The following is a 26160-nucleotide window of genomic DNA, read 5'->3' as shown; positions in this document are numbered from 1 at the left end:
CAGAAGGGCCTGAACACCGCTCACCAAATATTCCGTAGCTTCATCCAAAGGATGTACAGAATTTTTAGCGTTGTGCTCAACAGAATGTGTTCCCCCATGTGTCCCTCTGTCCCCTGGGCCCCAGCTCTCCTCACATGGGCCGGGGGGCGCTTTAACCTCCCTCCCCCCGCCCTGGGAGAGCACCTTGGACAGCTCCTGGGCCCTGTACATCTCCCTTCGAAGGGTGGGCTAGGCCGTTTTGCCAAGTTCTAGCTTTCATGAGCCTCCCATCCCGCCTGCACCCTGTCACCCCCTCTCTGCTCGGGACCCTCCCCAGCGCCCAGTCCCTGGGAAGGCGGACGGGTTCGGGTTGCAGGGCCTTCGAGTTGTCTTTCCATCCTTGTCTGTCAGTTTCCCTGAAAGAAGAAATTCATACTCCAGTGCCTATCCGTGGGATCCTTCCCGTTTTGACATTGACCAGAAACCAAAAAGAACTCACCTCGTGTCCCCGCCCCTCATGCCCCCCACACGCACACACCCATGCACCCCGCGGTGGGGCTCCTCCAGGGAAGCCTCATCAGGGTCCCTGTGGCTGGTGAGATCTGGACCATGGAGCCCACTGTGGTCCTCAAGAATCTCGGCGGCACCCAGTGTCTGCCCAAGGAAGAGCCGATGGGAGCCACTGGCCCTCCTGCCGCCGGGGAGACCAGCTGTCTTGAACCAAAAAAGAAAACAAAACCCCAACCAAACCGAAAACCAAACAATAAATGAAAACTAAAAAAAATTATAGATAGATATATATATATTTAAGGGAAAGAAGACGAGGACACTTTGGGCAGAAGGAGGAGCCGTGCCCTGCCCGGAGGGCAGGCCTTGGTCCTCAGGCGGCCGGTTGGACGGACAGACACTTCTTTCTCTTCACAAATACCTCATGCACGTCGTGTCGTCTTCTTCGGGAAGCCGAGGGGGCGGCGGGGTCAGCGCCTGGCCTGGGCCTGGGCGGATGGAAGCGGGTGGCAGGGCTGAGAGAGGTTGTCAGGGACAGGGGTGAAGAGCCCCTAACTCCCCGCTCCCCCATCAACTGAAAAAGCTTTAAAAACCAGAAAACAGGAAGAAGGAAAAAATAAGGAATAAGAAAGCAAAAATGGACGAAGAAAAGTAGCAAACTTTCGGGTGGTTTGATTCTTCTTTGATTTTTCTGTTCTCTCCTGTCCCTCTTTCTCTGCTTGCCTCCTTCTCTCCCTGTCCCCCAATCCCACTTCTCTCAAGCTCCTTTCTGTGTCTCTCCTCAAACCAAAGTGTTGCTGTGAAGAACACCAGCCATCGAAATCAGAGTTGAGGACCCCTCCCAGCTGGGCAGGAAGAGGGGGGCCCAGAGCCCCGGGACAAGCTGTGCTGCTGGACCCCCTAGAAGAGTTCACCCCAAGGCCCAGAGGCCTCCGAGTTCTCTTTAATTTCTCTTCTCACCTGGGAAAGGAAATTGTTGGGCTATGCCAGGAGCAGCAGAGACTCCCCAAAGCAGGGGTCTAGGGGTCCTCATCCAGCAGCAGTGAGCCCCTCCTCACTGGAATGTCAGCAACTCCAGGCACCCACCCCTGCCCTCACCCTACCTCTGAGTGTGTCCATTTCTGTGTCCTGAAGAGAAGGGCCTGAACCCCAGCCCTGGCGGTGGCAACGGGGGGGCCAAAGACGCCTGAGCAGAGAAGGATGATATTGGAGCAAAGGAACGACAACCAAAAACCCCTACGAAGTGACAGGCAGCATGGAAGGCATGGTGGAGATGACTCGAACAAAAACTATGATCCTAGACCAAAAACAAAACAAAATACAAAAAAAACCCCAAAAAAACAAAAAAAGGAAAAAAAAAGAAAAAGAAAAAAAAAAGGAAAAGCAAATCCAGGACTCACCACTTTCTCCTGCTTCCTCCTCCTGTGGCCACCTGGGACCTCGCCCTCTTCATCACCTGGGCCTCAGGGGCAGAGAAGAGGGGAGGAAGTGGGGGGGCAGGAAAGGGGCTGATGCCCTGACGTTGGTGGAGGGACCCCCGTGCACCCGGGGGTGGTGGGGACCCTCCCCCATCCAACCCCCATAACTAGGAGAAGAAAAACAAGGATAAAAGAGGAATTCCTGGGAGGGGGAAATACCAAATCCCAAGCTTTAACTACAGCTGTGAAACCAAATATTGGGAAGGGGGTGGGAGGGAGAGAGGGAGGGGCCAGTGTGCCCCAGGTCTCCCCCCTGGGCCCCCTCCCCCAGGACTCGAGATAAGGCACCAAATACCTCATAGAACTTTAATGTTTTAAAAAGGAAACCAAATATCTTTGGCTGGGGGCCAGCCAGGGCAAGGGCCTGGGGGACTGGAGGGAGCCAGGGTTGGGATGGGGTGGGGGAATTCATGCCCCCCCCATCCCCGTTTGCTCCCTTGACTCCAGTCTCCCGTGTCTCGACTCCGGGAAACAAAACTATCTCATCGTTTTTATTTTGTGGTCTGTACAGAGCCTGCGTCAGTGTGTCTGTGTGTGAAAGAGAGTTGGGGACTGGGGAGTTAGTTGTGTGTGGGGATGGGAGTGGGGACCCCAGGTCAGGCTCTGAGCTAGGTGAGATTCTGAGGTGCAGGGAGGGGGGGCCAGGGCCCTGGGCTCGAGAGGAAGATGAGTGGATTTGGAGAAAGAAGACCCCTGAATTTCTCTGCTCCCCAACCCTGACCTCCTGCTTGAGGGAGTGAGACAGGGTCCGCCCTCGGTGTGGGCCTTTTAAGTGTGCCAAAAAACAAAAACAAAAAACCAACCAAAAAACAATGCCAGTAACTCTCAGACATCCTCTCTGTTTTCTTCTGGGAGGGTGTGATTGGAAGTGGGAGGGAAGGGTTGGGGGGCTTAGGTGGGGGTGGGTAGAGATGGGATACCCACTCCCAGTAGGAATTGGGGCTAAAGGGGAGGATATGAATTCACCCCCCATCTTTCCCTGGGGAAGGTGGAGAGTCTCTAGGCCCTATCCCCTAGGACGATGGAGTCTGAGGATGGCTATCGGCCTCCCCCCATCCCGGTGCCTCTTGCTCCAGTTAGTCCAGGGTAGGGTTGCTGAGTGAGTGAGACGGACTGAGCAAGACTGAGACACGCGGGCCCCCACAGGCCTCTGAGTGGGGAAGGCAAGTGCGAGAGAAAAGGCCTCCAAGAGAAAAAAAAGAGAAACAAACCAAAGATTTAACCATTAAAAAAAAAAAAAAAAACCCACAGACAACTCCGCTACCTTTTTATACGTTGGAAAAAAAAAGTGAAAAAAATTAAAAATAAAAAAAAAAAAACCTCCAAGCCGCAGTTCCTGCTTGCGGTTTGAACTTTGACCTCAGCAGTCTCCAAAGCAAGATGAGAAAAGCGAAAAAAATTAATAATGTATATTTTTAAGTATTTGTCCTTGAGATGTTAGCTCCTGGTTCCACACACACACACACACACACACATGCACACGCATGTGCGCGCGCACACATACACACACACACACAAACACACACACAAAAGAGAGAAAAATCCAGAGGTGTTGCTGGGACGGAGACAAACTACTTTTACTGTCTGTGACTCCTCCCCTCTGCCCCCCTTCCTCTCCTTCCTTCCCTCCACCCTGCTGCCCACCCCCGTCTGTCCCCCAAGCCCAGGGGCTCAGTATTTATTTATTTATTTATTTATATAATGCAGGGTGACTGGGGCCTTTCTCCAAAGCTTGCAGAGGGCCTTTGGATCCTGGTGGCACAGGGAAAGGGCAGATCTGGGGCAAAGCAGGGGCCAGTGCTTTGATCAGCTGTTTCCTGGTTTATCCCACTGTAGCTGCTGCTGCAGCCACCACCACTGCCCAAATCTAAGGCCATACCAGGGTGAGGTGCCACCTGCCACCCCACCTTACAAAGATCTGATTGGCTCTGCCCTTCCTGGGGTGGGGGTCTCACCTACACTCTTGAACCTGCAAGCTGGAGGGGCTGGGAGGTGGTGGCACAGAGGGCCAGGGAGACGATATTGTGAGACTGAATAGGCCCTGAGATCTGCCTTTCCTCTGTTCTCACCCAGTGAGCCCCCTTTTCAGTTCTGTCTGACCCTGGTGTTGGCAGCCCCTCCCTGCCCATCCTGTATTCCCCTTCCCTGTCTCTTCTCGTGGTAGCGGGTTAGCGTTTCAGTGTTCTTAACTCCAATCTGCTTGTTCATTGTACAATGTGCTTCTTTTAAGGCCCCATTTTTGTAACTTGAGTGTGTCATTCATCTGAACAACATCAAAAATAAAAAGTTAAAAACTGTACAGAAAGAAATGCCTGTCATCCCTTGGTCTCTATCTGGGAAGGGTGGAGGGGCAATGGACCGGTCCGTGTGTGCTGGGAAGAAGACGGCTTCACTTCTAGTCAGTGAACAAGCAGAAGGCAGGCTGAGTGACTTGCAATTAGAAATCCAAGTTTCAGAAGTTGGGATGAATGATAGGCCGGAGAGAGAGCACAGCAGTAGGGTGTTTGCCTTGCACGCAGCCGATCCAAGCGGATGGTAGTTCGAATCCCGGTATCCCATTTGGTCCCCTGAGCCTGCCAGAAGCTGTTTCTGAACACAGAGCCAGAAGTAACAACTGAGCACAGCAAAACAAACAAAGAAAACCAAAAAGTTGGGATGAATGACAATCTGTTCTGCTATTTTATACAAGTCACCCTGGTGTCGCTGGGAGAGAAAGCTCCCTGGACCATGGGCATTTGACAATTCAAGACTATGTAAGAAGTTTAGCATAGATCTTCAGCAGCTTCCTCAGTAGACCTGAGAGAACCAGGCTCATGGAACTGTTGGACATTACCCACCTCTACCCCCAGAGGACCAAGGATTAGTTTTTGTCATACCCAGAGGTGTTCAGAGATCACTCCTGGTGGTGCTCAGGGGAACACATGTGGAGCTGAAGATTGATTTGTTTGGGGGCTACACTTAGAACTAGTGGTCAGGGCCCGGAGAGATAGCACAGCGGCGTTTGCCTTGCAAGCAGCTGATCCAGGACCAAAGGTGCTTGGTTCGAATCCCGGTGTCCCATATGGTCCCCCGTGCCTGCCAGGAGCTATTTCTGAGCAAACAGCCAGGAATAACCCCTGAGCAACGCCGGGTGTGGCCCAAAAACCAAAAAAAAAAAAAAAAAAACTAGTGGTCAGTGTTTACTTTTTTGTTTTGTTTTTGGGCCACAACTGGTGGCGCTCAGGGGTTATTCCTGGCTCTGTGCCCAGAAATCGCTCCTGGCAGGCACAGGGGACCATATGGAGATGCTGGGATTTGAACTACAGTCGGTACCATCGGTCCTGGGTCAGCCGCTTGCAAGGCAAACGCCCTACTGCTATGCTATGTCTCTGGCCATCAGTGTTTACTTTTCCCCCCAATGTTTATTCTTGGCTGTGGACTCAGAAGTCATTTTTGGTAGCTCAGGGGACCGAGACTGAAGACTGAACTGCAGTCAGCCACATGAAAAGCAACTACCTTAACCACTGTACTTTCTCTGGCCCCAGTACTATATCTTCTGGTCCAACAATAGCTCTTTGTTTTGTTTTGATCACTCCAGCATTGTGTGGGGCTTACTCATGGCTCTAAGTTCAGGGATCACAACAGGCAGGTATATGGGATGCTCAGATTTGAACCTGGGTCCGTCCCAGGTTGGCAGCATGCAAGGCAAGTGCCTACCTTGGCGCTATCACTCAGCAAATGCCCTACCACTGTGCTATCACTCTGGCCCCTAATTGGGCTTTTTTTATTACCATAGGTAACCTGACTCCTCTATCCTCTGATGAAAGCCTGGCACAAATTGCTAGGAGTCTGTGGCAAAGGCTACAGAAACAAGACAAAGGAATGATAAGAGGGTTTGCTAGTAGAAAGATACAAAGATTGGCCCGGAGAGATAGCACAGCAGCGTTTGCCTTGCAAACAGCTGATCCAGGACCTAAGGTGGTTGGTTCGAGTCTGGTCCCCCGTGCCTGCCAGGAGCTATTTCTGAGCAGAGAGCCAGGAGTAACCCCTGAACACCACCGGGTGTGGCCCAAAAATCAAAAAAGAAAGAAAGATACAAAGACTGAGGGCCATAGTGATAGTACAATGGGTAGAGGGTTTGCCCTTGCATGCAGCTGACCTGGGTTTGACTTTAAACATATCATGGTGTCCCAAGCACCTGAGTATAGAGTTAGGAACAAACCCGGAGAATAGCTGGGTGTGACCCCAAAACAAAAACAACTAAGAGTCTTCACACAGTATAATTTTGGCAAGATTGTAAAAACAAAAACCCTTCCAGTCTTAGGGAGATAGATAACTTGGCCCCTGAGTACTGTGGGCTTAAGTACCATCAAGCCTAATGTAGCTGGCAGGGGCCTCTATTTAAAAAAAAACAAGGTGGGGCTGAGTGATAGTACAGGGTAGGGCATTTGCACTGTACACAGCCCACCCAGGATGGACCCTTTCGATTCCTGGCATCCCTGATCCCCAGAGCCTACCAGGAGCAATTTATGAGTGCAGAACCAGGACTAACCCCTGAGCACCACCAAGTGTGGCCCCAAAACAAACAAAAACAAGGGGCTAGAGCTATAGCACAGGGCATTTGATTTTCACACCGCCAACCCAGGCTTGATCACCAGCATCCCATATGGTACCCTGAGCCTGCCTTTAGTAATTCGTGAGGTGCAAAGCCAGGAGTAACTTGATTGTTGCTGGCTGTGCCCTGACCAAAAAATGGGGAGGGGGCTGAGACACAGTAAAGAGGGTAAGGGACTTGCCTTACACATAGCTCATTCAAGTTCAAATCTCCAGCATCACTAATGGTCACTCAAAGATCATTTCTGAGCAGAACCAAGAATAGGCCAAGCACTATTGATGTACCAAAATTAAAAAACAAACAAACAAACAAAATGGGCCCGGAGAGATAGCACAGCGGTGTTTGCCTTGCAAGCAGCCGATCCAGGACCAAAGGTGGTTGTTTCGAATCCTGGTGTCCCATATGGTCCCCCGTGCCTGCCAGGAGCTATTTCTGAGCAGACAGCCAGGAGAAACCCCTGAGCAAAGTTTGGGTGTGGCCCAAAAACCAAAAAAAAAAACCAAAACCAAAACAAAACAAAAAATACGGGGCCGGGCGGTGGCGCTAAAGGTAAGGTGCCTGCCTTGCCTGCGCTAGCCTTGGATGGACCGCGGTTCGATCCCCCGGTGTCCCATATGGTCCCCCAAGCCAGGAGCAACTTCTGAGCACATAGCCAGGAGTAACCCCTGAGCGTCACCGGGTGTGGCCCAAAAACCAAAAAAAAAAAAAAAAAAATACAACACAACCAGGGTGCCAGAGTGATGGAGCAGCAGCGGTTTGTCTTGCACACAGCCAACACAGAACAGATCCCAGTTCGAATCCCAGCATCCCATATGGTCCCTAGAGCCTGTCAGAAGTGACTTCTGAGTTCAGAGCCAGGAGAAACTCCTGAGTGTTGCTGGGTGTGACCCAAAAACCAAAAACCAAAAACAAACAAACAAACAAACAAACAATAAAACAAAACAAAAATCACCCAGAAAATCAAAATGCATCCCTCTGGGATAGTATAGTGGAGAGAGGGCTCTTGCCTTGCACGTAGCAAACAGGGTTTGACCGCAACATCCCATGTGGTCTCCGAAGCCCCACCAAGAGTGATCCCTGAGCATGCCGTGACCTCAAATTATCACCCTACCCCAAAATGTATCTGTCCAACTTTTCAATCTACAGTGACAAGGACAGGGAGATGCTGACACACTTGATTAACATCCCAAGGGCATTTGATCTGGCTCCTTTTAGGTGGTCACAGACCCACAGACCCTGTTCTATGGGTCTAAGTTTCATTTTCACCCAAACATCCTGTGCCAAGCATAATTGTTACACCTGAGTGTATATAACCCCAACAAGATGCTCTCCTATATGCCTTGTGAATGTGCCCAAAGCCTGGACAGTTAGGCTTGTTTCCTTCTGCCAGGTTTCTTCATCCTGAGGAATACTATTCTGGGCCCTTGAGCGCTGTGTGCAGCTTCCATAGCCAATTGAACACGGTCATGTAAAGCTCTACGTCGGGTGTAGGAGAGGCTCCTCCCTCTAAACTAGCAAGTCTTGGGGCCAGAGCAATAGGGCAGCAGGAAGGGCACTGGCTTTGCAGGTGCAGAATCCAAATACATTCTAGTTTGGGGCTGGAGTGATAGCACAGTGGTAGGGCGTTTGCCTTGCATGCTGCGGAACCAGGATAGACTGGGTTCAACCCCCAGCATCCCATATGGTCCCCCAAGTCTGCCAGGAGTGATTTCTGAGTGCAGAGCCAGGTGACCACTGCTGGATCTGGCCCAAACCCAAAATAAATAAATGAATAAAAGGTATCTTTTATATATACATTCAAGTTTGAGGAGCTCAGCCTGCCTTCCTCGAACACCAGCACCCAGCCAGGGTTGGAGGGATGCCATCTCTCCCAGAATGGGTTCAGCTGAGGTCTCTGAGGCCTCTAAGGCAATAGGGAGCTCTCATGCCCCTGCTGATGCCAATTCCTTAAATTTCCCTTTTGTCTCATTTCTTCAGGTTCCAAACAAGAATCCCCCCACAAAGATGGAGGTAGTATGTGTGGGGAGGAGCTTGATTTCAGTAGTGGAGATATGAGTCCATCTGAGCCAAGACTAGATACCAACTAAGCACTGCTGAGTCCCATACCATCTCCTCACTGCCTCTTGATTTCAGCTCTTTCGTGAACACGGAACGGACCAGAGATAGGAGGCTGGAGCAGTGGCGTAGGGTGTAAGGCGTTTGCTTTTCCCATGCTAGCCTAGGACAGACTGTGATTTGGACCCCCCAGCGTCCCATATGGTCCACCAGGCCAGGAGCGATTTCTGAGCACATAGCCAGGAGTAACCCCAGAGCATCACCGGGTGTGGCCCGAAAAAAAAAAAACAAAAAACAAAAAATGAGATAGTAGCAAAGTACACAAGACACTCTGGACATTAAAACACGTTAACACACCCTGACCACAGCAAGTGTTGGCAGGGTTGAGTCCAGTTCCTGACAGCACATCCCTGTGGGCAGCTTCTGGGCCCCACACCGTTATCTCCTAACCTTCTCCCCACCACATCTGGATACCATCCCAGCAGCACTGCCTGCTCCACACCTGACTATTTTAGGACAAGTTGCTGGGAGAAAAGGGTAGAGGAAAGACCACTCCCCTCCCTATAAGTATTCCTGTTACCAAAAACTGCCAAAGATTTCTCTATGGTGGGCTGTGGCGACCACTAGTGGCAAGAGATCAAAACTACTACCATGAAGCATCAGTGCTCTTCTGGGAGCAGAGACTGCAAACTTGGGAGGCCTTTTCACCTTAGTACCATAGTGCCAGTTCTTCTTGCCACCCTAGTTCTATTTGCTAGCTACACAACCCTAAGAGACAGAGACAAGTACCGTGGGTCCCAAATCCAACCCACATAGCCAGCCCAATAGTAGCAAGTCAATGTCCAACTCAGTCTTTATTGACAATCATCTTGGGGCCACCAGAGCAAATAGGTGGAAGATGAGGGAGAAGAATCTTGGAGTGCCTTCTCCCTGGAAGACAGTAAATTCAGCTATAGAACTTATGGCAGTTAGAGGGGTGACAGGAGGGGGATATATTTAGAGTTGAGGGATTCAGAAGAGGTCCTTTAGCAACAGGATTTGGGAGTTCTTAGGGTAACAACAGGGCAGTCAGCCACTGATCTGGACCCCTTCAGCTTCAGCCAGGGGATAGATCTCAATGGCCTCCACCAGGGGTAGCGCCTCCACTGCAGTCTCCATCACCGCCAGACCTACAGCGGCCTCGGCCTCAGCCAGCTGCTGCCGCACAGCTGCCTGATGTTGCTGCTGGTGGGTCTTGCGATGCTTCCAAAGGTTCGAGAAGGAGCGGTAGCTCTTGCCGCAGTCTGGGCAGGAGTAGGGCCGTTCACCTGTGTGAATACGGCGATGTTCGGCAAGGCGCATAGAGATAGCAAAGGCTTTACCACACACTTCACAGGCGAAGGGCCGCTCCCCGGTATGTAGGCGCCGGTGGTCCTTCAGGTGCGTACTCTGGCGGAAGGCCTTGCCACAGTCTGGGCATGGATACGGCCGCTCCCCGGTGTGGATGCGCCGGTGGACCTGCAGTGATGTCTCTGTGCTGAACAGCTTCTTGCACTCGCTACATTCCAGGCCTCGACGTCGAGCAGGGGCGGCAGGGGCAGCAGGGGCTGGGGCTCCGAGAGCCGGCGGCGAGGCAACAGGTGAACGAGGAGCCCGGGGAGCCCGAGGGGCTGGGGGCTCCTTAGCCAAGACCTCTCCAGGCCCGGCAGCTGCATGGGCCGCCTCGTGTGCCTGCAGCCGGGCAGCTGAGCCCACTTTCTTGCCGCAGGTGCCGCACTCAAAGCGCCGTGGGGCCTGGGCGGCGGCAGCTGCACATCGGTGCTCCCGAAGCCGCAAGGAGGATGGGAAGGCTGCCCCACAGGATGTGCAGCGGTGAGGCTGGCGCCCCGCGTGGGCCACAAGCTGGTGCACCTCCAGCAGCCGCCGCAGCAGAAAGGAGCGAGGGCATTCGCGACACTTGTAGGGGTACTCCCCAGTGTGGTGGTAGCGGTGCATGAGCAGGCGGTAGGGGCGGTGGAATCGCACGCCGCACTCCTGGCAGCGGTAGGGGAAGTGCTGTGCGTGCACCAGGCGGTGCTGCCTTAGCGTGGAACTTTGTGTGAAAGCCTTGCCACAGTCCCCACAGCGGTAGGGCCGCTCCCCGGTATGCGTGAGCCTATGGCGGGCCAGGTTGGCAGGAGAGTTGAAGGGCTTGGAGCAATCAGGGCAGGGGAAAGGCCGCTCGCCCGTGTGCGTGCGCAGATGGTTCCGCACATGCGACTTCTTCTTGAACATCTTGCCACAAATGCTGCACTTATGGCGCCGTTCCAGGCGGTGCACAAAACGCTGGTGCCGGGTCAACTGCAGCGCTTTGCCAAATTCACGACTGCAAAGGAGGCAACGATAGGTGGCAGGGACTGTTGAGCCTGCTGAGCTCTCCTCAGACGCAGGGGGTTCCGGAGCCTCTGGCTCTCCAGTTTCAGCTGGGGCTGGCTCAGGGAAACCAATGACAGGCTCCTCGGGCGGGACTGGAACTGTGGGCAGAGGGACTCCCCCAGCCCCGTGGGTGCGTCGGTGATAAAGGAACTTGGTGAGGTTGACAAAAGTCTTTCCACAGGGACACGAGTGCAGGGGATTTGGAGTGTGAGCTCGCCGGTGGGCTAGGAGGAGGGCCTCTGTGCCAAAGGCCAGGCCACAGTCCACACAGAGGAAGTGAGACTCGCTACTGTGGTCTCCAAGGTGCTGGTCCAGACTGGAAGGACTGGGGAAGACACGACTGCACAGGGGACACTTAAAGACACCCTCTCGATGACTCCGCAGGTGCTGCTGCAGCTGGTGTGGCGAAAGAAAGAGCTGGTCGCAGGCAGAACAGAAGAGCTCCTGGGTGGCTGCCCCGCCGGCCTCTCCACTGTTGTGCCTTCGGGCCTTGCGGCCCCGGCGATCACGGCCAATGGCTTCACCATTGCGAAGCTCATAACTGTGATCCGAGGCAGGCACAGGCTCAGGCTGTGACACAGGCACCTCTGCTGGTGGCGATGTCAGGGTCTCTTGCTGCAAGGCTGGCTCCTCACACTCTGGGGCAGGGAAGTGGGTTGCCTGGTGCTCCAGGAAGTCGGCAGGCAGCTGGAAGAGCTGGGAGCACTCAGAGCATTTGTAGAGGAGCAGCTCTACTTCTGTGACCACTTCAGTAGTGGCGGCAGCGGCAGAAGGGACAGCTGCCCCTTCTCCACCTTCTTCTGCCTTGCGGTATGAGTGCTCCACAGCCACTCGAGTCTGACCCACAGGGGCCCCCAGCACAACAGGGGACCCCAACACCACAGGGGTATAAGACTTGGTGGGAGTAGCCCGGAGGTGTGTCTGGCGATGACTCAGCCAGAGTTCCTGGCTGGCGAAGAGAGCTTTGCAGTCCACACACTCATAGTGGATGGTGCTGGAGCTCAGGGTCGGGGCCTTGGGCGGAGACTCAGCTGCCACAGCCTCCTGGGGTGCCATCATCTTCAGGTGCAGCTCCTGGTGTTCCAGGAGCTGGCTGGGTGACATCAATAGTTGCCCGCATTCCAAGCACTGGTACTGGCTCTCTTGCACTAGCGTCTGATAGAGGCCGGTTCCAGAAGCTGTCTCTGTGGCCACGGCGACTCCAGGCTCAGCTACACCCACAAGTTCAAAGTGCTGCTGGGGCACGTGCGAGTTCTGGTGCACGAGCACCTCCTCCAGGGAGCCGTAGAGCTGGTTGCACTCAGAGCAGACATAGCGGTGCTCAATGTACAGGACTGTCTCCTCAGACTCCTCAGTCATGGTGGCGGCCAGGCCCTGGGCTGATAAGGAGATAGGGGTGGACAAAACACAACTAAGCCACTGCTTCTTCTGCCAGTCCCAGTAACAATTCTATATTTTTGGCATATCAACCCGTCCCTACCCAGAAAAACCTGAGATCTATTCCCCCTGTGACTTCTACTCCCACCCTCTTCTAACAGTTAGTTCTTCTCCTGAACACACAAAAGCACCCAGCACAAAACATTCCCAGCAGCTCCTTCCCAAGACTACCCAAGTCTCACCTTTTAATCAACTTGTATCAAACTCCACCCACCAGACCAAGGGAAGTGTCCAATTCCTCCTTTCCCAGGTGTCACAGGTAGCCAAAGCCCTCCCTGCCTATCATACAGGAACCTGAGCCCTCTCCACTCCACATTTCCTTCCAGGCAACAGACTAATCTCACCAACTCATGGGTCCATCTGGACTCAAACCTCCACTGCTTCCAGTCTACATCAACCCTTAAGACCCAACCACTTCACTCCCAGTACCCTCACCTCTCTCCTTTTCACACTCCCTTGGTATAGATTCCTCAAGCCACACCACCCCTTCCTCCAATTAACTTTTCTCATGCTGGCCTAATCCAGAGGTTGCCAAAACTTATTGGGCCTACTGTCCCCTTTTCAGGTGGGAAATTGCACTCAGCACCCACTCCCCCAGTCTCCCTCTTTTTTAAAATCAAACAAAAATATTCCCTAAATGCATCCAAAGCTACTACTGCTCCCTTCACCCTGTGATTCCAGTTCCAGCACGGGCATATGTGTGCAGTGTCTGGGAATGGATGCAACCCAGATATCAACTCCTAAAATGACTTAACCTGGTAAACCATGGTATGCCCCACAAATCAGTTTTTGGGAGACCCAACTCCAGCTTCATAAATGTCTAATTCTTTCTTTGAACCCAGGACCGCCCTCTACCACCATGCTATCCCTGGTGTGTTCAGTCTTCACATTAACCCCCTCACCTACAAGTTGCAACCTCTCTACCTCTCTTCACAATGACAGATCTTCACTTAGGAGTACCCCAACCAATTCAGGGACTCCCAGAACCACTCTTCATGGAATTTTTTTCTTTCTTCTTTTTTTGGATTTTGGGCCACCCGGTGACACTCAGGGTTTACTCCTACTCCTGGCTTTGGGGAAACCATACGGACGCTAGGGATAGAACCCAGGCCCATGCTGGGTCAGCCACTTGCAAGGCAAACACCCTACCTCTTGCGCTGTAGCTCTGGCCCCTCTTCATGGAATTTCTTTGTAAAAAGACCCCCACATTATCCTAGCCCACATTTCATATCAATGCTAAGTCTCAATTCTTATCTGTTTTGGACCACACTTTCAGGGCTAGGCAGGAGCCACATAAACTGGGGGACAGAATCTGGAGCTGCCAAAAAGAGCACTGCCACGGTGCTCTTTGAGCTATTGGCGCAATCCCAAGTCTCTGATTCTTTCCACAAAGACTCACCCAAGCCTAACCTTTCCGGGGCATGCCCAGATACCTCCATCCCATCGATTCAAAGCCTTTACAAATCTGTGCACACTAACTTATTTCAGAGACGCCAAGACTCCCCCCCTCCTTTCATCTAATCTTATCTTCTTTTGCAAAAGAAAAAAAAAAAAAAAGACCTCTTGTGACTCTAACCCGTGTCTGGTAGCCCAGACATCCCTCTCACTCACAACCTAAGGCCCACCCCTTTGCAAAAAAAAAAAAAAGGCTCTACTCTACCCTACCTTAACCTAAGGCCTATCAGGGACCCTCAATACCTAGAGCCCCTCAATTCCTCTTCCTTTGCAAAGATCCCACATCCAGACCCAATCCAGGCGACCCTTCATTGCCTGTCCCACTAGCGCTCCCCCACATCCCCTAAAGATGCCCAGACCCTGGGAACCCACCCAGGTGCCCCCAGAGGATCGCCACACCCCTATCTCGCTAACCTATGAAGTAGGGCGGGGAGGAAGGAAGACCCAGAAAACCCAAGCTTCTGGGCAACCTAACCCACCCCACCCTACTCCCCCCACCCCAGACACACCCAATTCCGGGCACTCTTCCAGAAGGCTCCTTTGGTGCACGGGGGCCCAGTCTTAGAAGCCCTCTTCATCTTGGGCACCGAAGGTGGCACCTCTCTGCAGAACCCCGCAACCCCAACCCCAACCCCAACCCCGCGGGGCAGAGCTGAGCCTTCCCTACCCCAGGGGACAACCAAGGCCTCGCCCTAAAGCCCCGATCTCGGGCTGATCCACTCGCCCAAGCCTCTCACCACCACTTAGGGCCGGGCTGGGGCCTGACTTCGTTGCAGGCGGAGCTCCCCTTTCCCTCTCCCTTCCCTTCCCTTCCCTCCGTGACCTCTCCACCGAGATCCCCAGCTCTGGGCCCGCCCCCAGCCTCCCCTAGCCCCGCAGGAGTCGCCCCTGGGGTCCCTCGCAGCCCCCCGCAGGCCAGCCCGGCCATCGGACCTCGGGGGCAGCGCTGACACCTCCTTACCCGCCCTTCTCACTCGCCCCGTCCCCCCCCAACTAACCCAACCTGGCCCCCCAGAGCAAGCAGGCCGCCCGCCCGCCCGCCCGCCCGCGCGCCCCGCACCGGTCGTTGTGCCGCGCGCGCCCCCGCCCCGGCCCTCTCTGCGCAAGCGGGCTCCGGCCGGGGAAGGCCTCGGGGGAGCGAGTGTGAGGAGCCTCGGGCCGCGGCCCTCTCCCGCCTCCACGCTCTCACTCGCTCACCCGCCTCCGCCGTCTCGCACGGCCCGGGCCCGGGCGGCCGCTCCCCTCGCGCAGCCACCCCTGAGCAGCGCTGCGCCCTCTCTGCTCGAGCTCCCGCCGCGGCGCCTCTCGCCCGCTCGCTGCACAGCACAGCCTCGCTCTGGCCCCCACTCGCCCTCGGCGGCGCCCCGCCCACCGCCGCGCGGACGCCGACGGGCGCGCCGTCCAATCCCAGCTCGGCTCGGCCCTCCCGGCCGGCCAATGGGCGCTCACGTTTCCCGAGCGCCGCACCAATAGGAAAAGAGCCTCGGGAGAGCGCCTCGGCATCCCACCAATCCGCTCGCGACGCTCCCGCGCTAGTCCCGCCGCCTCCGCAGGGAGGGGTGGAGAGGAAAGCGTGGAGCTTTCAGTTTAGCCTTAAGGCTGAGCGAGGCTCCTCCCTCCTCCGCTCGTCGCCTCGGGCCGACTCCGCCCGCCGGCTCGAAAGGGGGAAGGGGAGGAGAGAGGGAGGGGACGGCGACGTGATGACGTCAGGCGCCGGGGCGCAGCTGCGGCCGCCATCTTGGGCGTCCCGGGCCGGCCGTCGTGTGGCGTGGCGTGGCGTGTGGTGGGGTGGAGTGGAGTGGAGGGGCCGGGTGGTGGGGAGACTGGGGGTGCGCGACGCCCGGAAGGCGGGGGCGAGGGAACGGAAGAGCAAGAAGGAACACCCGCGTTCTGCGAGGCCGGGAGCGAAGGGGGACGTGAAGGGATCGCGTGGACGCAGCAGCTTCGTCGGAGGAAGGAAGGGCCTCGGCCGGAAGGGAGAGGAGGAAGACGACGGGCTCTTGGGCTGGTGCAGAGGAGACAGATGTGTCAGGAAGGAGAGAAGAGAAGAGAGAAGAGCTGAGGAAACGGGAAGCGGGAAAACTGGGGGACAAGAAGGAAGCCTGAGGGGCGAAGACCAGGAGGACAAGCTGGCTGATGAAAACCAGAAGAAAGTTTCCCTAATGGCCTAATGGCCTCTGCGTCTCCTCCCCGAGAACCCACTGGGCCTTCGGAGCAAGTTTCCTTGCCCCGAGGCAGATGTTTCCAGAGCTTTGCTCTTGGCAGGCTTTGGGCTTGGTTTCACTGCCTGCCCCTCAGCCTCATTTCTCAGATGAATAAACTGAGTCCTGGAGGAATCGGCCCAGGGTCCACACGACTGACAGAAAGACCTAGTGTCCAGGATCGAAATCTCCGTTTTAAAACCCCTCGAGGGGTCAAGAGCACAGCGATAGGGCTTCTGCCTTGCACGCGGCCCATCCAGAAACGGACCTTGGAGCCACCTGGGCATGGTGCATGTTTTGAAAGTTGCTCAAGATGGTGGATCTCGGATTGTTCAGGGATATCTCGGAGATAGTTCAGGGTTAAAAGTACTTCTTGCATGCCAGAACCACAGTTAGATCCACCAACACTTATTTATGATTCCCTAAATCTTGCTAGGGGTCACTCCTGAGCGCTGCTGCTCGGTGTGGCCCCAAACCCTTTCACTCCTTAACAGGATAGCTCTTGAAAGTTGGCAGCTATGGAAAGGACGGGGTTTGGGATAGTGTGCTCATCTCCCCAAAGTATGCCAAATAGGAGGCTGGAGACTTAGTACAGAGGATACAGCCTTGCATGTGACTGACCCTGTCTTGATTGCAAGCATCGAATATACCTATATTAGCTATGAGAAGTAACGCTTGAGCCTGGTTAGCTGTGTCCTGAAAGAAAAAAGTGCACATATGGACCATGTTATATGCAGAAAGCTATCTTATTTTGGGGGGGGGGGGGCCACACCCGGCAGTGCTTAAAGATTACTTCTGGCTCTGAGGAAGTTATATCTTTTGTCCGTTATATTTAATTTATGGTTGCTTTTAGTTTGGGGCCACACCTGGCTGTGCGTGCTTAAGGCTTATTCCTGGCTGTATACTCAAGGATCAGTTCTGGAGTTGTTCACAGGACCCTATGTGGTGCCAGATATTACCAGGGTCGACTGCATGCAAGACAAAAATGCCTCAGTCCCTGTATATCTCGCACTACAATGTATTGGAGTGCTTTTGTTTAAAGAAAACTTGGGAGACAGATAAATAGTATAGGAATTAAGATGTTTGTATTTTATGTGACTGATCCCAGTTTGATTCCCATCATCCCAGAAGGTACCCCCAGCATCACTATACTGACCACTGTGTACCACAGGATGTGGCCCAAAAACCAAAACAAACACAAGAATTGGTCAGAGTCCAGGCTGAAGCGAAAGCACAATTAGGAAGGTGTTTGCCCTGCACTCGGCCAACCCAGCTTCAATCCCTGGCATCCCATATGGTCCCTTGAGCCTGCGAGGAGTAATTTCTGAGTGCAGAATCAGGAGTAATCCCTGAGCACTACCAGGTGTATCATATTCACACAGCACACACTCCCCCCAGGGGCCAGCGACATAGTACATAGCTAACGAACCTGCCTTTACCGGTCCAGCCAGGCTTCTATCTCCAGCCCCATTATATGGCCTCCTAACTACCAGGAATAAGCTCTGAATACTGATGGGTATAGCCCCAAAATACAAAAAATTAAAAAATAAAAAAGGGGGGTGGTGGGAGAACCTGGAGAGATAGCATATGGGATAGGGCACTTGCCTTGCACATTCAATCTCCCACATTCCTTGTGGCCCCCTGAGTACCAGAAGTGATTCCTCTGCAGAGCAAAATATCACCCCTGAATAACAATGGGTGTAGCCCCAAAACAAATGGGGCAGTAGTACATTGGGGTGAGGGCTAGAGCAATTTGTATAGAAGGTAGGACTCTTGTCTTTCATGTAGTAGTCCTGTGTTTGATCCCAGGTATTCAAATGGACACCCCTCACACCCCAGCATCACCAGGGGTAATTTTTTTTGGGGGGCCACACCCGTTTGACGCTCAGGGGTTACTCCTGGCTATGCGCTCAGAAATCACCCCTGGCTTGGGGGGACCATATGGGACACCGGGGGATCGAACCGCAGTCCGTCCTACGCTAGCTCTTGCAAGGCAGACACCTTACCTCTATCGCCACCTTCCCGGCCCCACCAGGGGTAATTTTTTTTTTTTTTTTTTTTTTTTGGTTTTTGGGCCACACCCGTTTGACGCTCAGGGGTTACTCCTGGCTATGTGCTCAGAAATCGCCCCTGGCTTGGGGGGACCATATGGGACGCCAGGGGATCGAACCGCGGTCCTTCCTTGGCTAGCGCTTGCAAGGCAGACACCCTACCTCCAGCGCCACCTACCCGGCCCCACCAGGGGTAATTTTTGAGTGCACATCCAGGAATACCTCCTAAACATCTTGGAGTATGGCCCCAAAACAAAACAAAAAACAATGGTCTGATCTCAACCAACATCCCATGTCTGTCAACTGATTTCTTAGCAGGGGAAAGTGTCCTAATTTGCACTGATTAATCTCCCTACCAGCCCTGTCAATTGCTTCCATTGGAATCTTAGTCCTGCCATTCCAACTTGTCACCTGAGGCAAGTCAACTTTCTTGTGCCTCAGTTTCCTCTTCTGTGAAATGGAGACAATGATTTCATACCATGTGGTAGTTGTGAGAAAAGCTACATGAGTTGATCTTAGCTCAAGTAGCTAGAGTAGGGGCCAGAGCCATGGCAGAGGTAGGGCATTTTCCTTGCACGCAGCCTATCCAGGACGAACCTGGGTTTCATCCCCGGCATCCCTTATGGTCCCCTGAACCTGCCAGGAGCGATTTCCAAGCACAAAGCCAGGAGTAACCCCTGAGTGCAGTCAGGTGTGGCCCAAAAACAAAAAAATCAAGGAGCTAGAGTACAGACTTTGCATGCAGAAAGCCCTAATTTAATTCTCTGTACCACGTGTTTCCCCAAGCACTGCTGGGAACAGCTCCCCAACACTAAGGTACAAGTGACCTCTGAAGATCACTAAATATTGTCCTCCAAAATAAACAATTTCATATGAATTACTTATATTGGGACCTTGAGAGTTCAGTAATAATAGTAATAGTGCATCCTGAGTATGTGGTGCTGAGCCAAGTATTATTCTCAGTGCCTCACAGACTTTATTGTTCAGTTTATCCTCTCAACAACAGTTCAGGAGGGAAAAATCCACTCTGGGCTAGAGAGATAGGTCAGCAAGTATGGCATTTTCTTAGATTAAGTCCTCAATAGGGTCCCCTGAGTTTCACCAGAAGGGATTCCTGAATACAGTTGCAGGAGTAAACCCTGAGCACTGCCGGTTATGACATAAAAAAACAAAAATTATTTGGGACTAGAGATTTAGTACAAGGGTTAAGGTGCTGACCCAGCTTTGATCCCCAGCACCTCATGTTGTCTGAGCACTATCAGGAGTGATCTTTGAGCACAGGAGTAAGCCTTGAACACCACCATGTGTGGCCCCAAACAAACAGATCCACCCTGGATAAGTGAAGTAACATCTGTAATAGATCTTAGGGATTCTATTCAGTCATTGATACCAAGTCTGTACTCTAAACTACCTGGCAAGTGCACTGTCTTGTAGAGAACAAGTTAAATAGGATGCCAGAGAGAAGAAAGAAATAGTTTAGAATTCATCTGTGGAAAAAAAAATGCATCTGTGAGGGGGCAAGAATGATCGTACAGTGGGTAAGGCACTAACCTTGAACAAGGTTGACCTAGGTTCAATCCCAGCAACCCATTTGGTCTCCTGAGTCCACCTGGTGTGATCTCTCAGCACAGAGCCAAGAATAAGCTCTGAGCACCGCAGGGTGTGGCCCCAGAACAAATAAACAAAATATAATCCATCTGTGAGCTCTAATGCTGGCCAGAGTGCTCTGCAATTGCCCTGTGTATGGAATGGGTTATAATTTGCAGTGGCAAGAACAGGAGAAAGTTGGAGTTTGCCTTTGAGCCTGCCCCTCTGCAGCCCTCACGCAGACTCTCAGTACTGTTAAAACACGCTTTCCTGTGGCCTGTCTTCACAAAGCTGACCAGGGTTCGATCCTTGACACCCCATATAGTCTATCCCTTGAGCCCCACTAGGAGTAATTACTCCTGGATTATAGGAATAATTCCTGATGCAGAACCAAGATAAGCACTGAATACACTGGGGGTGCCCCCAAAACAAAACAGGCAAAAAAAAAATCCCCTTTTCCCACTTGTAAATGCCTGGATTCAGCTTAGCTAGCCACACCCTTTCTGCTTGCATGTTCCAGCTTTTCAGGGGGTTGATGAGGTTGATGAGGTCCCTTCTCTTCCCAGGAGGAAATCTCATCTCAGGGCTTTGGGGACTGGTTCAATTTAAAAAGGGGGAACCTGATCAGAGAGAAAAAAAAATATGGGGATTAAAGATTGTTAGGTCTTGTAGGGACTGACCCAGATTTGATTCCTAGTACTGCAGAATTCCTCAAACCCCACCAGGAGTGACCCCTGACCACTGCTGGGTGTGACCCCCAAACAGGACCAAAAAAAAAAAAAAAAAAAAAAAAAGGAAGGAAAGTTCTAATAGACTCCGGTGCTCATGTATATGACCTACATGGCCATGTTTGGCATGAGATTGGCATGAGCTTGAGAAAGGCCTAGTAGTAGAAGCCTAGAGTAGGTGTGAGGGCTGCTATTTACAGCTCAAGTGGGCTGAGGAGGTGTGAGGAAGTGAGTGGTCCCCCAGATCAGGTGTGCATGGCATCTGGAAAGATGCCCTCCTGCCTGGTGGTAGAGATCGTCCCATGACCTGCAAGTGTGAGGATCGCCACGTGCCTCTTGTGTGCTTGAGGCATGTAGTCACGTGTGTGCGGCTGCACGTGAGCATGTCAGTGTCTCCTCCCCATCACGAGCATTGGGGGTGGCGGTGAGTCACGGGCTCAGCCTTCAGCGCCAACTGTCATGTTCCTCCCCCCACCCCAGTTTCACCCCCCCACCCAGCCGTTCACCACCCACCCCCACTCCTGGATCTGTGTGGCTTCACTCTTCACTTCCCCTGCCCTGCTTGATTGCTTCTCTCTGTGGGTTCCCTGCCAGCCTTCTGCCACGCAGGTGCCCCCCAGCTCTCCGCCCTTCCCTTCTTGTCTCCGTTTTCCCAGACCTTTTACTGGGGTGACTGGAAAATAAGGGCCCTTTATCTGCCCTTCCCATCCCCTTCTCTATGGGACTCAAGGGTTTCTCTGAGTCCTGGGTAGAATTTCCAGGCTTGGCATAGAGATCACTTTACCTCCCCGAGGGATATTTGAGAAGGGGAGGCAAGGGGAAGAGGTTCCTTGGTGCCCAGGGACCAGGGGTCGCTTCTGCCTCAGTGGGCCACCCCCGTCTTGTCTGTAGATGTTCTGGGCTTTCGTTGGTCTGGGAACTGCCAGAGGCTAGTTCCCACGACCTCCCATTCTCTAGGTGACTGCCTGTCTCTGGCAGCCTGGGAAGTCTGTTCATAGTCTGTGTTCTTGGGCGCCGGGGGACGCTCTCCCGGTCTTTTCCAGGGCTCTGTTTCTGTCAAAGGCTACTCCATCCCCATCTTCCAGGGGGTGCACCCCTTGCCGACCCCCCCCAACACCGCGCACCTGTCCCTATCTCCCCGGGAGCTCTCTGTCTGTGGCCGTGTCCCCACGGGGCACCTGTCCTCGCCCTCCTGGAGGTGTGTGGACTGTGCCCACCTCCCTGGCTGGGGCCTGGCTGGCTTTCGAGCTCTCCTTCACCGATCTCATCTCCTCCTCCTCCTCCTCCTCCTCCTCCTCCTCCTCCTCCTCCTCCTCCTCCTCCCAGGTCTCTGCCTCTCTCTTTTCTCCGCCGGGCTCTGGCCTGGGCTGCCCGGGCAGGGCGGTGGCACGGTGTGGCGGTGGAGGAGGCGTCGGCCCTGGGGTGGGTCCTCGGTCCAATGCAGCGCCTTCCCCTCATCAGCATTCTCCTCGCGCCCCCAACCCCGACCAATAGGGGCTCCCCCTCCTCCGACTCCCCATCTCCCTCCCTCCCTCCATCTCTCCCTCCCTCCCTCCCTCCCTCCCTCCGCGCTCTCCCCCGCCCCCCGCGCTCCAGGACCCAGCGCGGGCGGCGGGCGGGCAGGCGGCGGCCTCGGAGGGAGAAGCGAGGTGGCGGCAGCGGCGGCGGCCGCGGGAGGCAGGCCCAGCTGGGGATTCGAGCCCGCCGCGGCTCCGCCTGCCTCGCGGGGGACCGATCGCGCAGCCGGGGCCCGACGCCGGGCGCCCCGGGACACCCCCGTCCTCCCGCTCCTTCCTCCTCTTCCACCTGCTCCCCTCCATCCTCCCCTCCGTCCTCCCCGCCGGTCCAGCCCCCTCCTCGGCCTCTCCAGCGCCCCAGCACCCGTCCTCCGGGCGGCCACCACCACCACCACCCCCTTCTCCCGGCGCCCAGCATGCGTCCCCCGAGGGGGCCGGGGCCTTGAGGACGCCCAGCCCTTGCCTGGCACCCGGGCCGGGCCAGGGCCCCCGGGGGGAGGGGGGAAGGGGTGGCCCCCTCCCCCCCAGCATCCCGCCCCTCCCCCGCGCCTCCTGATGGCCGGCTTCTCCTGCTCGACCCCGTCCTCGCCCCCCGTGGCCCCCCCAGGCCGACCCGGCTAGGGGAGGGGGTGGGGGCCCTTTCCCGGGCCGGCTTCCCCCTCCCCCGGCTTGCCCGGCCCCCCTCCCTTCCGTTTTCACCTTCCTCCCTCCTTTCCACCCTCCTTCCCCTCCATTTGCTCCTTCCTTCCCCCTCTCCTCTCTCTCTCTCTCTATCTCTCTCTCCCCTTCTCTCCTCCATTTTCTCCTTTTCCCTTCCTCCCTTCCCACCCGCCCCGCTTCTCAGTCCACCTGTCCTTCCTTTCCCCACTCCTGGGGAGCGCCGGTTTTGGATTAGTTGGGGGGCCACCGCAGGAGGCGGGGGAGGGGGCCTGCCGACTGCCCTCTCCCCCCCCCCCCCGCCCCAGCCACCCAGCCACCCACCCACCATCCGGCACCAGAGCGACTCCCCGTTGTGGTTCCTCAGCCTCCAGGGACCCTCCGTCCCACCCACTCCCAGGATCCGTGAGTGTCTGCAGGGCGGGGACGGGGCGGGGGCCGGCCTGGGACCCGCAGATACCCACCCCCGCCCAGGGCCTGCCTGTCCTCCGGGCCCCCAGACGAGGAGGACCTTGGGGGGCTGACAGCCTGTCACTTGCGGGCTCACTCCTGGTGCTGGACTCGCAGGTCTCCGCCCCTCCCTCTCCGCTGTCTGTCTGTGTCCCCCCCCCCCCCATCTGTCTGTCCGCCCTGGCCCCTGCCCGTCTTTCCATTCTGCACTGCCCGCAGCAGCTCTGGGGCGCTCAGACTTTGCAACTTCGTCTCCTTTCTCATCCTCTGAATCCTTTCTCCATGTGTTGGGCCCCTTCTGCTCTAGGCTTCACGGGCTCTGTGGGTCTGTGGGTGCTGCCTGAACCCCAGCTCACCTGGCCTCCCTGCATCCCCACCCAGTTGACTTCCTTCCCTCTCCCATTCTCTTGGGGAGGTCCCCACCCGCACCCTCATTCCTGCTGCCTGCTGAGATCCTCTTTCCTCCCTTCCTTCCTAGCTTGGGTGAGGGGACCTGAATCCCCAAGGGGTCCAGAGTAGCTGTCCCCGTGTGAGAAACTATCCAATGAGAGTCCCCTTTGCACCATCCCTCTCCCGCACCTCAGTTTCCCTCCCTGACTCTCACTCCACCTCTAAACTTCATGCTTCTCCTCAGTGAACTCACTTTGCACCCCCCGGGGCTCTCCCACCCCCAGCTGCTCTCTGACCACCCCCTTAGTTTTGGTACCTGTTGTCTCTTGGCCTCCTCCACACCTGCCTCCTGCACCCCAGTCTGTCCCTCTTTTCTGTAGGGCCTTTTTTGCTTGGCAGGCTGCTGGGTTTCTGTCTCGCTGTGACTTTGTCTGGTCTCTGGGTCTGTGGGCCACTGTCTGGCTCTTCTCTGGCCTTTTAGCTCTGTCCCTCTGCTCTCGATCCTGCCTGTGGCCTCTCCTCAGCTTCTTCCTGTCTATCACTCTGTCTTTCATTTCCTCAGCTCTGTCCACCTGCTGGCCCTGTGGTCTGCCCCCCCTCATCTCTGCCACCTGTGGGCCCTACTCTTCTGCCCCCCCCCATCCTTTTCCTTCTGCCTTCCTTCTTGTGGTCTTTGCTCCCAGAAGCCCCTAGTGTCTCAGGATGACCCCTTCATCCCTCCCTGCCTGAGCCTCATCCTCTGAACCCCTCTCCCTGTAAATTCTCCTTCCGGATTTCCCAGCATCCTTTTTCTCCTGCACTTTCTACAGGCCTTCACCTTCCATCCAAATTGCAGTACCTAGGCCCCAACCTGTCCAGATACCCTCAGCACCCCACCCCATCCCTCCATCCCTAGCTAGTCTTTCCCAGAGGACAGCTGGGAGGGGGAAGACTTGCTCAAGGTCACCTGGTGGTAGGTGCAGAGCAGGGGCAAAAGATTCTTCCCAGGATCTATCTCAAGTGTCACCCTCCCTCTCACTAGCCCAGGCTCCCCTTCTTCTCTAGGGGGTTATGGGGGTAGAGGGAGACACCCAGCTCTTGGGACAAAAGCACTGTCCTTTGAAAACCCTAGTGTCCCTCCCTGGAAACCCCACCCTTGGTCAGAGGCAGGAGCCCATTCCTGCCAAACTCATTTCCATAGGCCTCAGGGTACCCATGGATTCTAACTTGGATTCTAAGTCACTGGGGGTGGAGCAAAGAGGCATGTTGGGGGGGGGGGTCCTGGCAGTCTGGCAGACATGCCACCCACCTTCCTCACCCTGTCCCACCAGCATCCACCCACCTCCCTGTTCCCTTAGCAGCTCCTGCCCCCCCTTCTCTCCTCTCCCTGCCTGCCCATTCTCTCTCCCTTCCTGTCTTCCCATCCTACACTTTCTCTCCTGTTCTCTCTCCATTTCTCTGTCCAATCATCTTTGTTCTCTCTGATTTCTGTCCATTTTCCCTCCTTGCTTTCCTGAGTTTTATGGTGTTTCTCTTCTCCCAGTTACTTTCTGTTTGTTCCCCCTTCTCTCTTCTCTCTCACCCCTTTGCTACATTGGATTGTCCCCACCTGTCTCCATTAATATGTGTGTGTGTGTGTGTGTGTGTGTGTACCCCTCTCTCACTCCCCAAGTTATTTTTTATTTTTTGCTTGTTTTTGTTTTGTTTTGGGGGCCACACCTGGCTGTGCTCAGAGATTACTCCTGGCCTTCAGAAATTACTCCTGGTGGACTCGGGGGACCAGATGGCATCCTGGGGACTGAATTCGGCTAGGCTGCATGCAAGGCAAACACCCAACCCTCTGTACTCTCTCCAACCCTCAATCCCCAAGTTTCTTAACTCCCGGATACTCTCCCCTTCAGACCCCGGATGTCCAGGCCTCTCTTCCATGGGATTGTGGGAACCAGGGACGTCAGGAAGGTGGCAAGTGAGGCCTGGGATGGGGTTGCCTAGCAACCACCGCATCCTCTCTAGCCGGTTTCTGTTGCCTAGTAACGGCTGCCTGCCCAGAGACAGGCACGGGGCCTAAGTGTATGTGTGTGTGTGTGTGGTGGTGGTGGTGGTGGCCCTTCCTGTTTTCCTGTTGAGGTGGAGAAGGTCCTGGAAGGAGCTCTTACCTGAGCTCCCAGTTCCCTCCCATTAATGTCTCCCACGCAGTGCCTGGGCACCAGGGGGCCCCCTGACAGGGCTCTCCTGAGCCGAGCCTGTGCTTCCCTGCCAGTAATGCCTCACACTGGCTGTCGCTCCTGTGGGCAGTTGGGGCCCTGCACCCCCTGTGCCCCCACCACGGCCCAGGCTGTGCGCTTAGTGCTCCAGGCAGCAGTGCTGCAGAGGCGCGCTGGGGCCCGCACACCAGCTGCGTCCCCGCTGGCCGGGGGGTCTCCCCGTAGGTGGCGAGTGGGGGCCGCGGCAGCTGCGTCCCCATGAGGAGGGGAGGAAGATGCCGGCTGAGCTGCTGCTGCTGCTGATAGTCGCCTTCGCCAGCCCCAGCTGCCAAGTGCTCTCTTCTCTGCGCATGGGTGAGCCACCCTGCCTGAGACCCTACCACCAATCCATCGTGCCTCCCCGCCTCAACTTCTTTAGGGGACCCAGATCCCTGAGTTTGAGCTTCAGGTCTGAACTTGCACAAGGAGCAGCAGCCCCTTCCACCCCCCCACACTCC

The 26160-nt window shown here is 55.0% G+C and overlaps 3 protein-coding genes across 6 annotated transcripts in view; 1 reads left to right on the top strand and 2 right to left on the bottom strand.

Annotated features, from left to right (window-relative positions):
• CIC (capicua transcriptional repressor) overlaps positions 1–26160 on the bottom strand; it is a 356202-nt gene that overhangs the window by 190749 nt on the left and 139293 nt on the right. The window lies entirely within an intron of this gene.
• On the bottom strand, positions 9449–15210 carry ZNF574 (zinc finger protein 574). Its single transcript, XM_049787147.1, has 2 exons — positions 15097–15210; positions 9449–12386 (listed from the first exon to the last, which is right to left on the bottom strand). Exon 2 carries the CDS (start codon positions 12364–12366, stop codon positions 9682–9684), a length of 2685 nt encoding a protein of 894 aa, XP_049643104.1. The 5' UTR covers positions 12367–12386; positions 15097–15210; the 3' UTR covers positions 9449–9681.
• Positions 22924–26160, top strand: part of GRIK5 (glutamate ionotropic receptor kainate type subunit 5) — a 64427-nt gene continuing 61190 nt past the window's right edge. For all 4 annotated transcript variants that reach the window (XM_049787145.1, XM_049787143.1, XM_049787142.1 and 1 more), the window contains exons 1-2: positions 22924–23045; positions 25889–26017. In XM_049787145.1, the coding sequence (XP_049643102.1) occupies positions 25939–26017 (79 nt within the window). In that variant the 5' untranslated portion in view covers positions 22924–23045; positions 25889–25938. The remainder of the gene's footprint in view (positions 23046–25888; positions 26018–26160) is intronic.

Source organism: Suncus etruscus, chromosome 14, assembly GCF_024139225.1.
Source record: "Suncus etruscus isolate mSunEtr1 chromosome 14, mSunEtr1.pri.cur, whole genome shotgun sequence".
Classification (NCBI taxonomy): domain Eukaryota; kingdom Metazoa; phylum Chordata; class Mammalia; order Eulipotyphla; family Soricidae; genus Suncus; species Suncus etruscus.
Note: the sequence above shows the minus strand (reverse complement) of the source record. Positions and strands in the feature narration are given on the sequence as shown.

Coding starts and splice junctions, on each gene's coding strand:
- ZNF574 (XM_049787147.1), bottom strand. CDS start 12,366: ATGACTGAGGAGTCTGAGGAGACAGTCCTGTACATTGAGCACCGCTAT.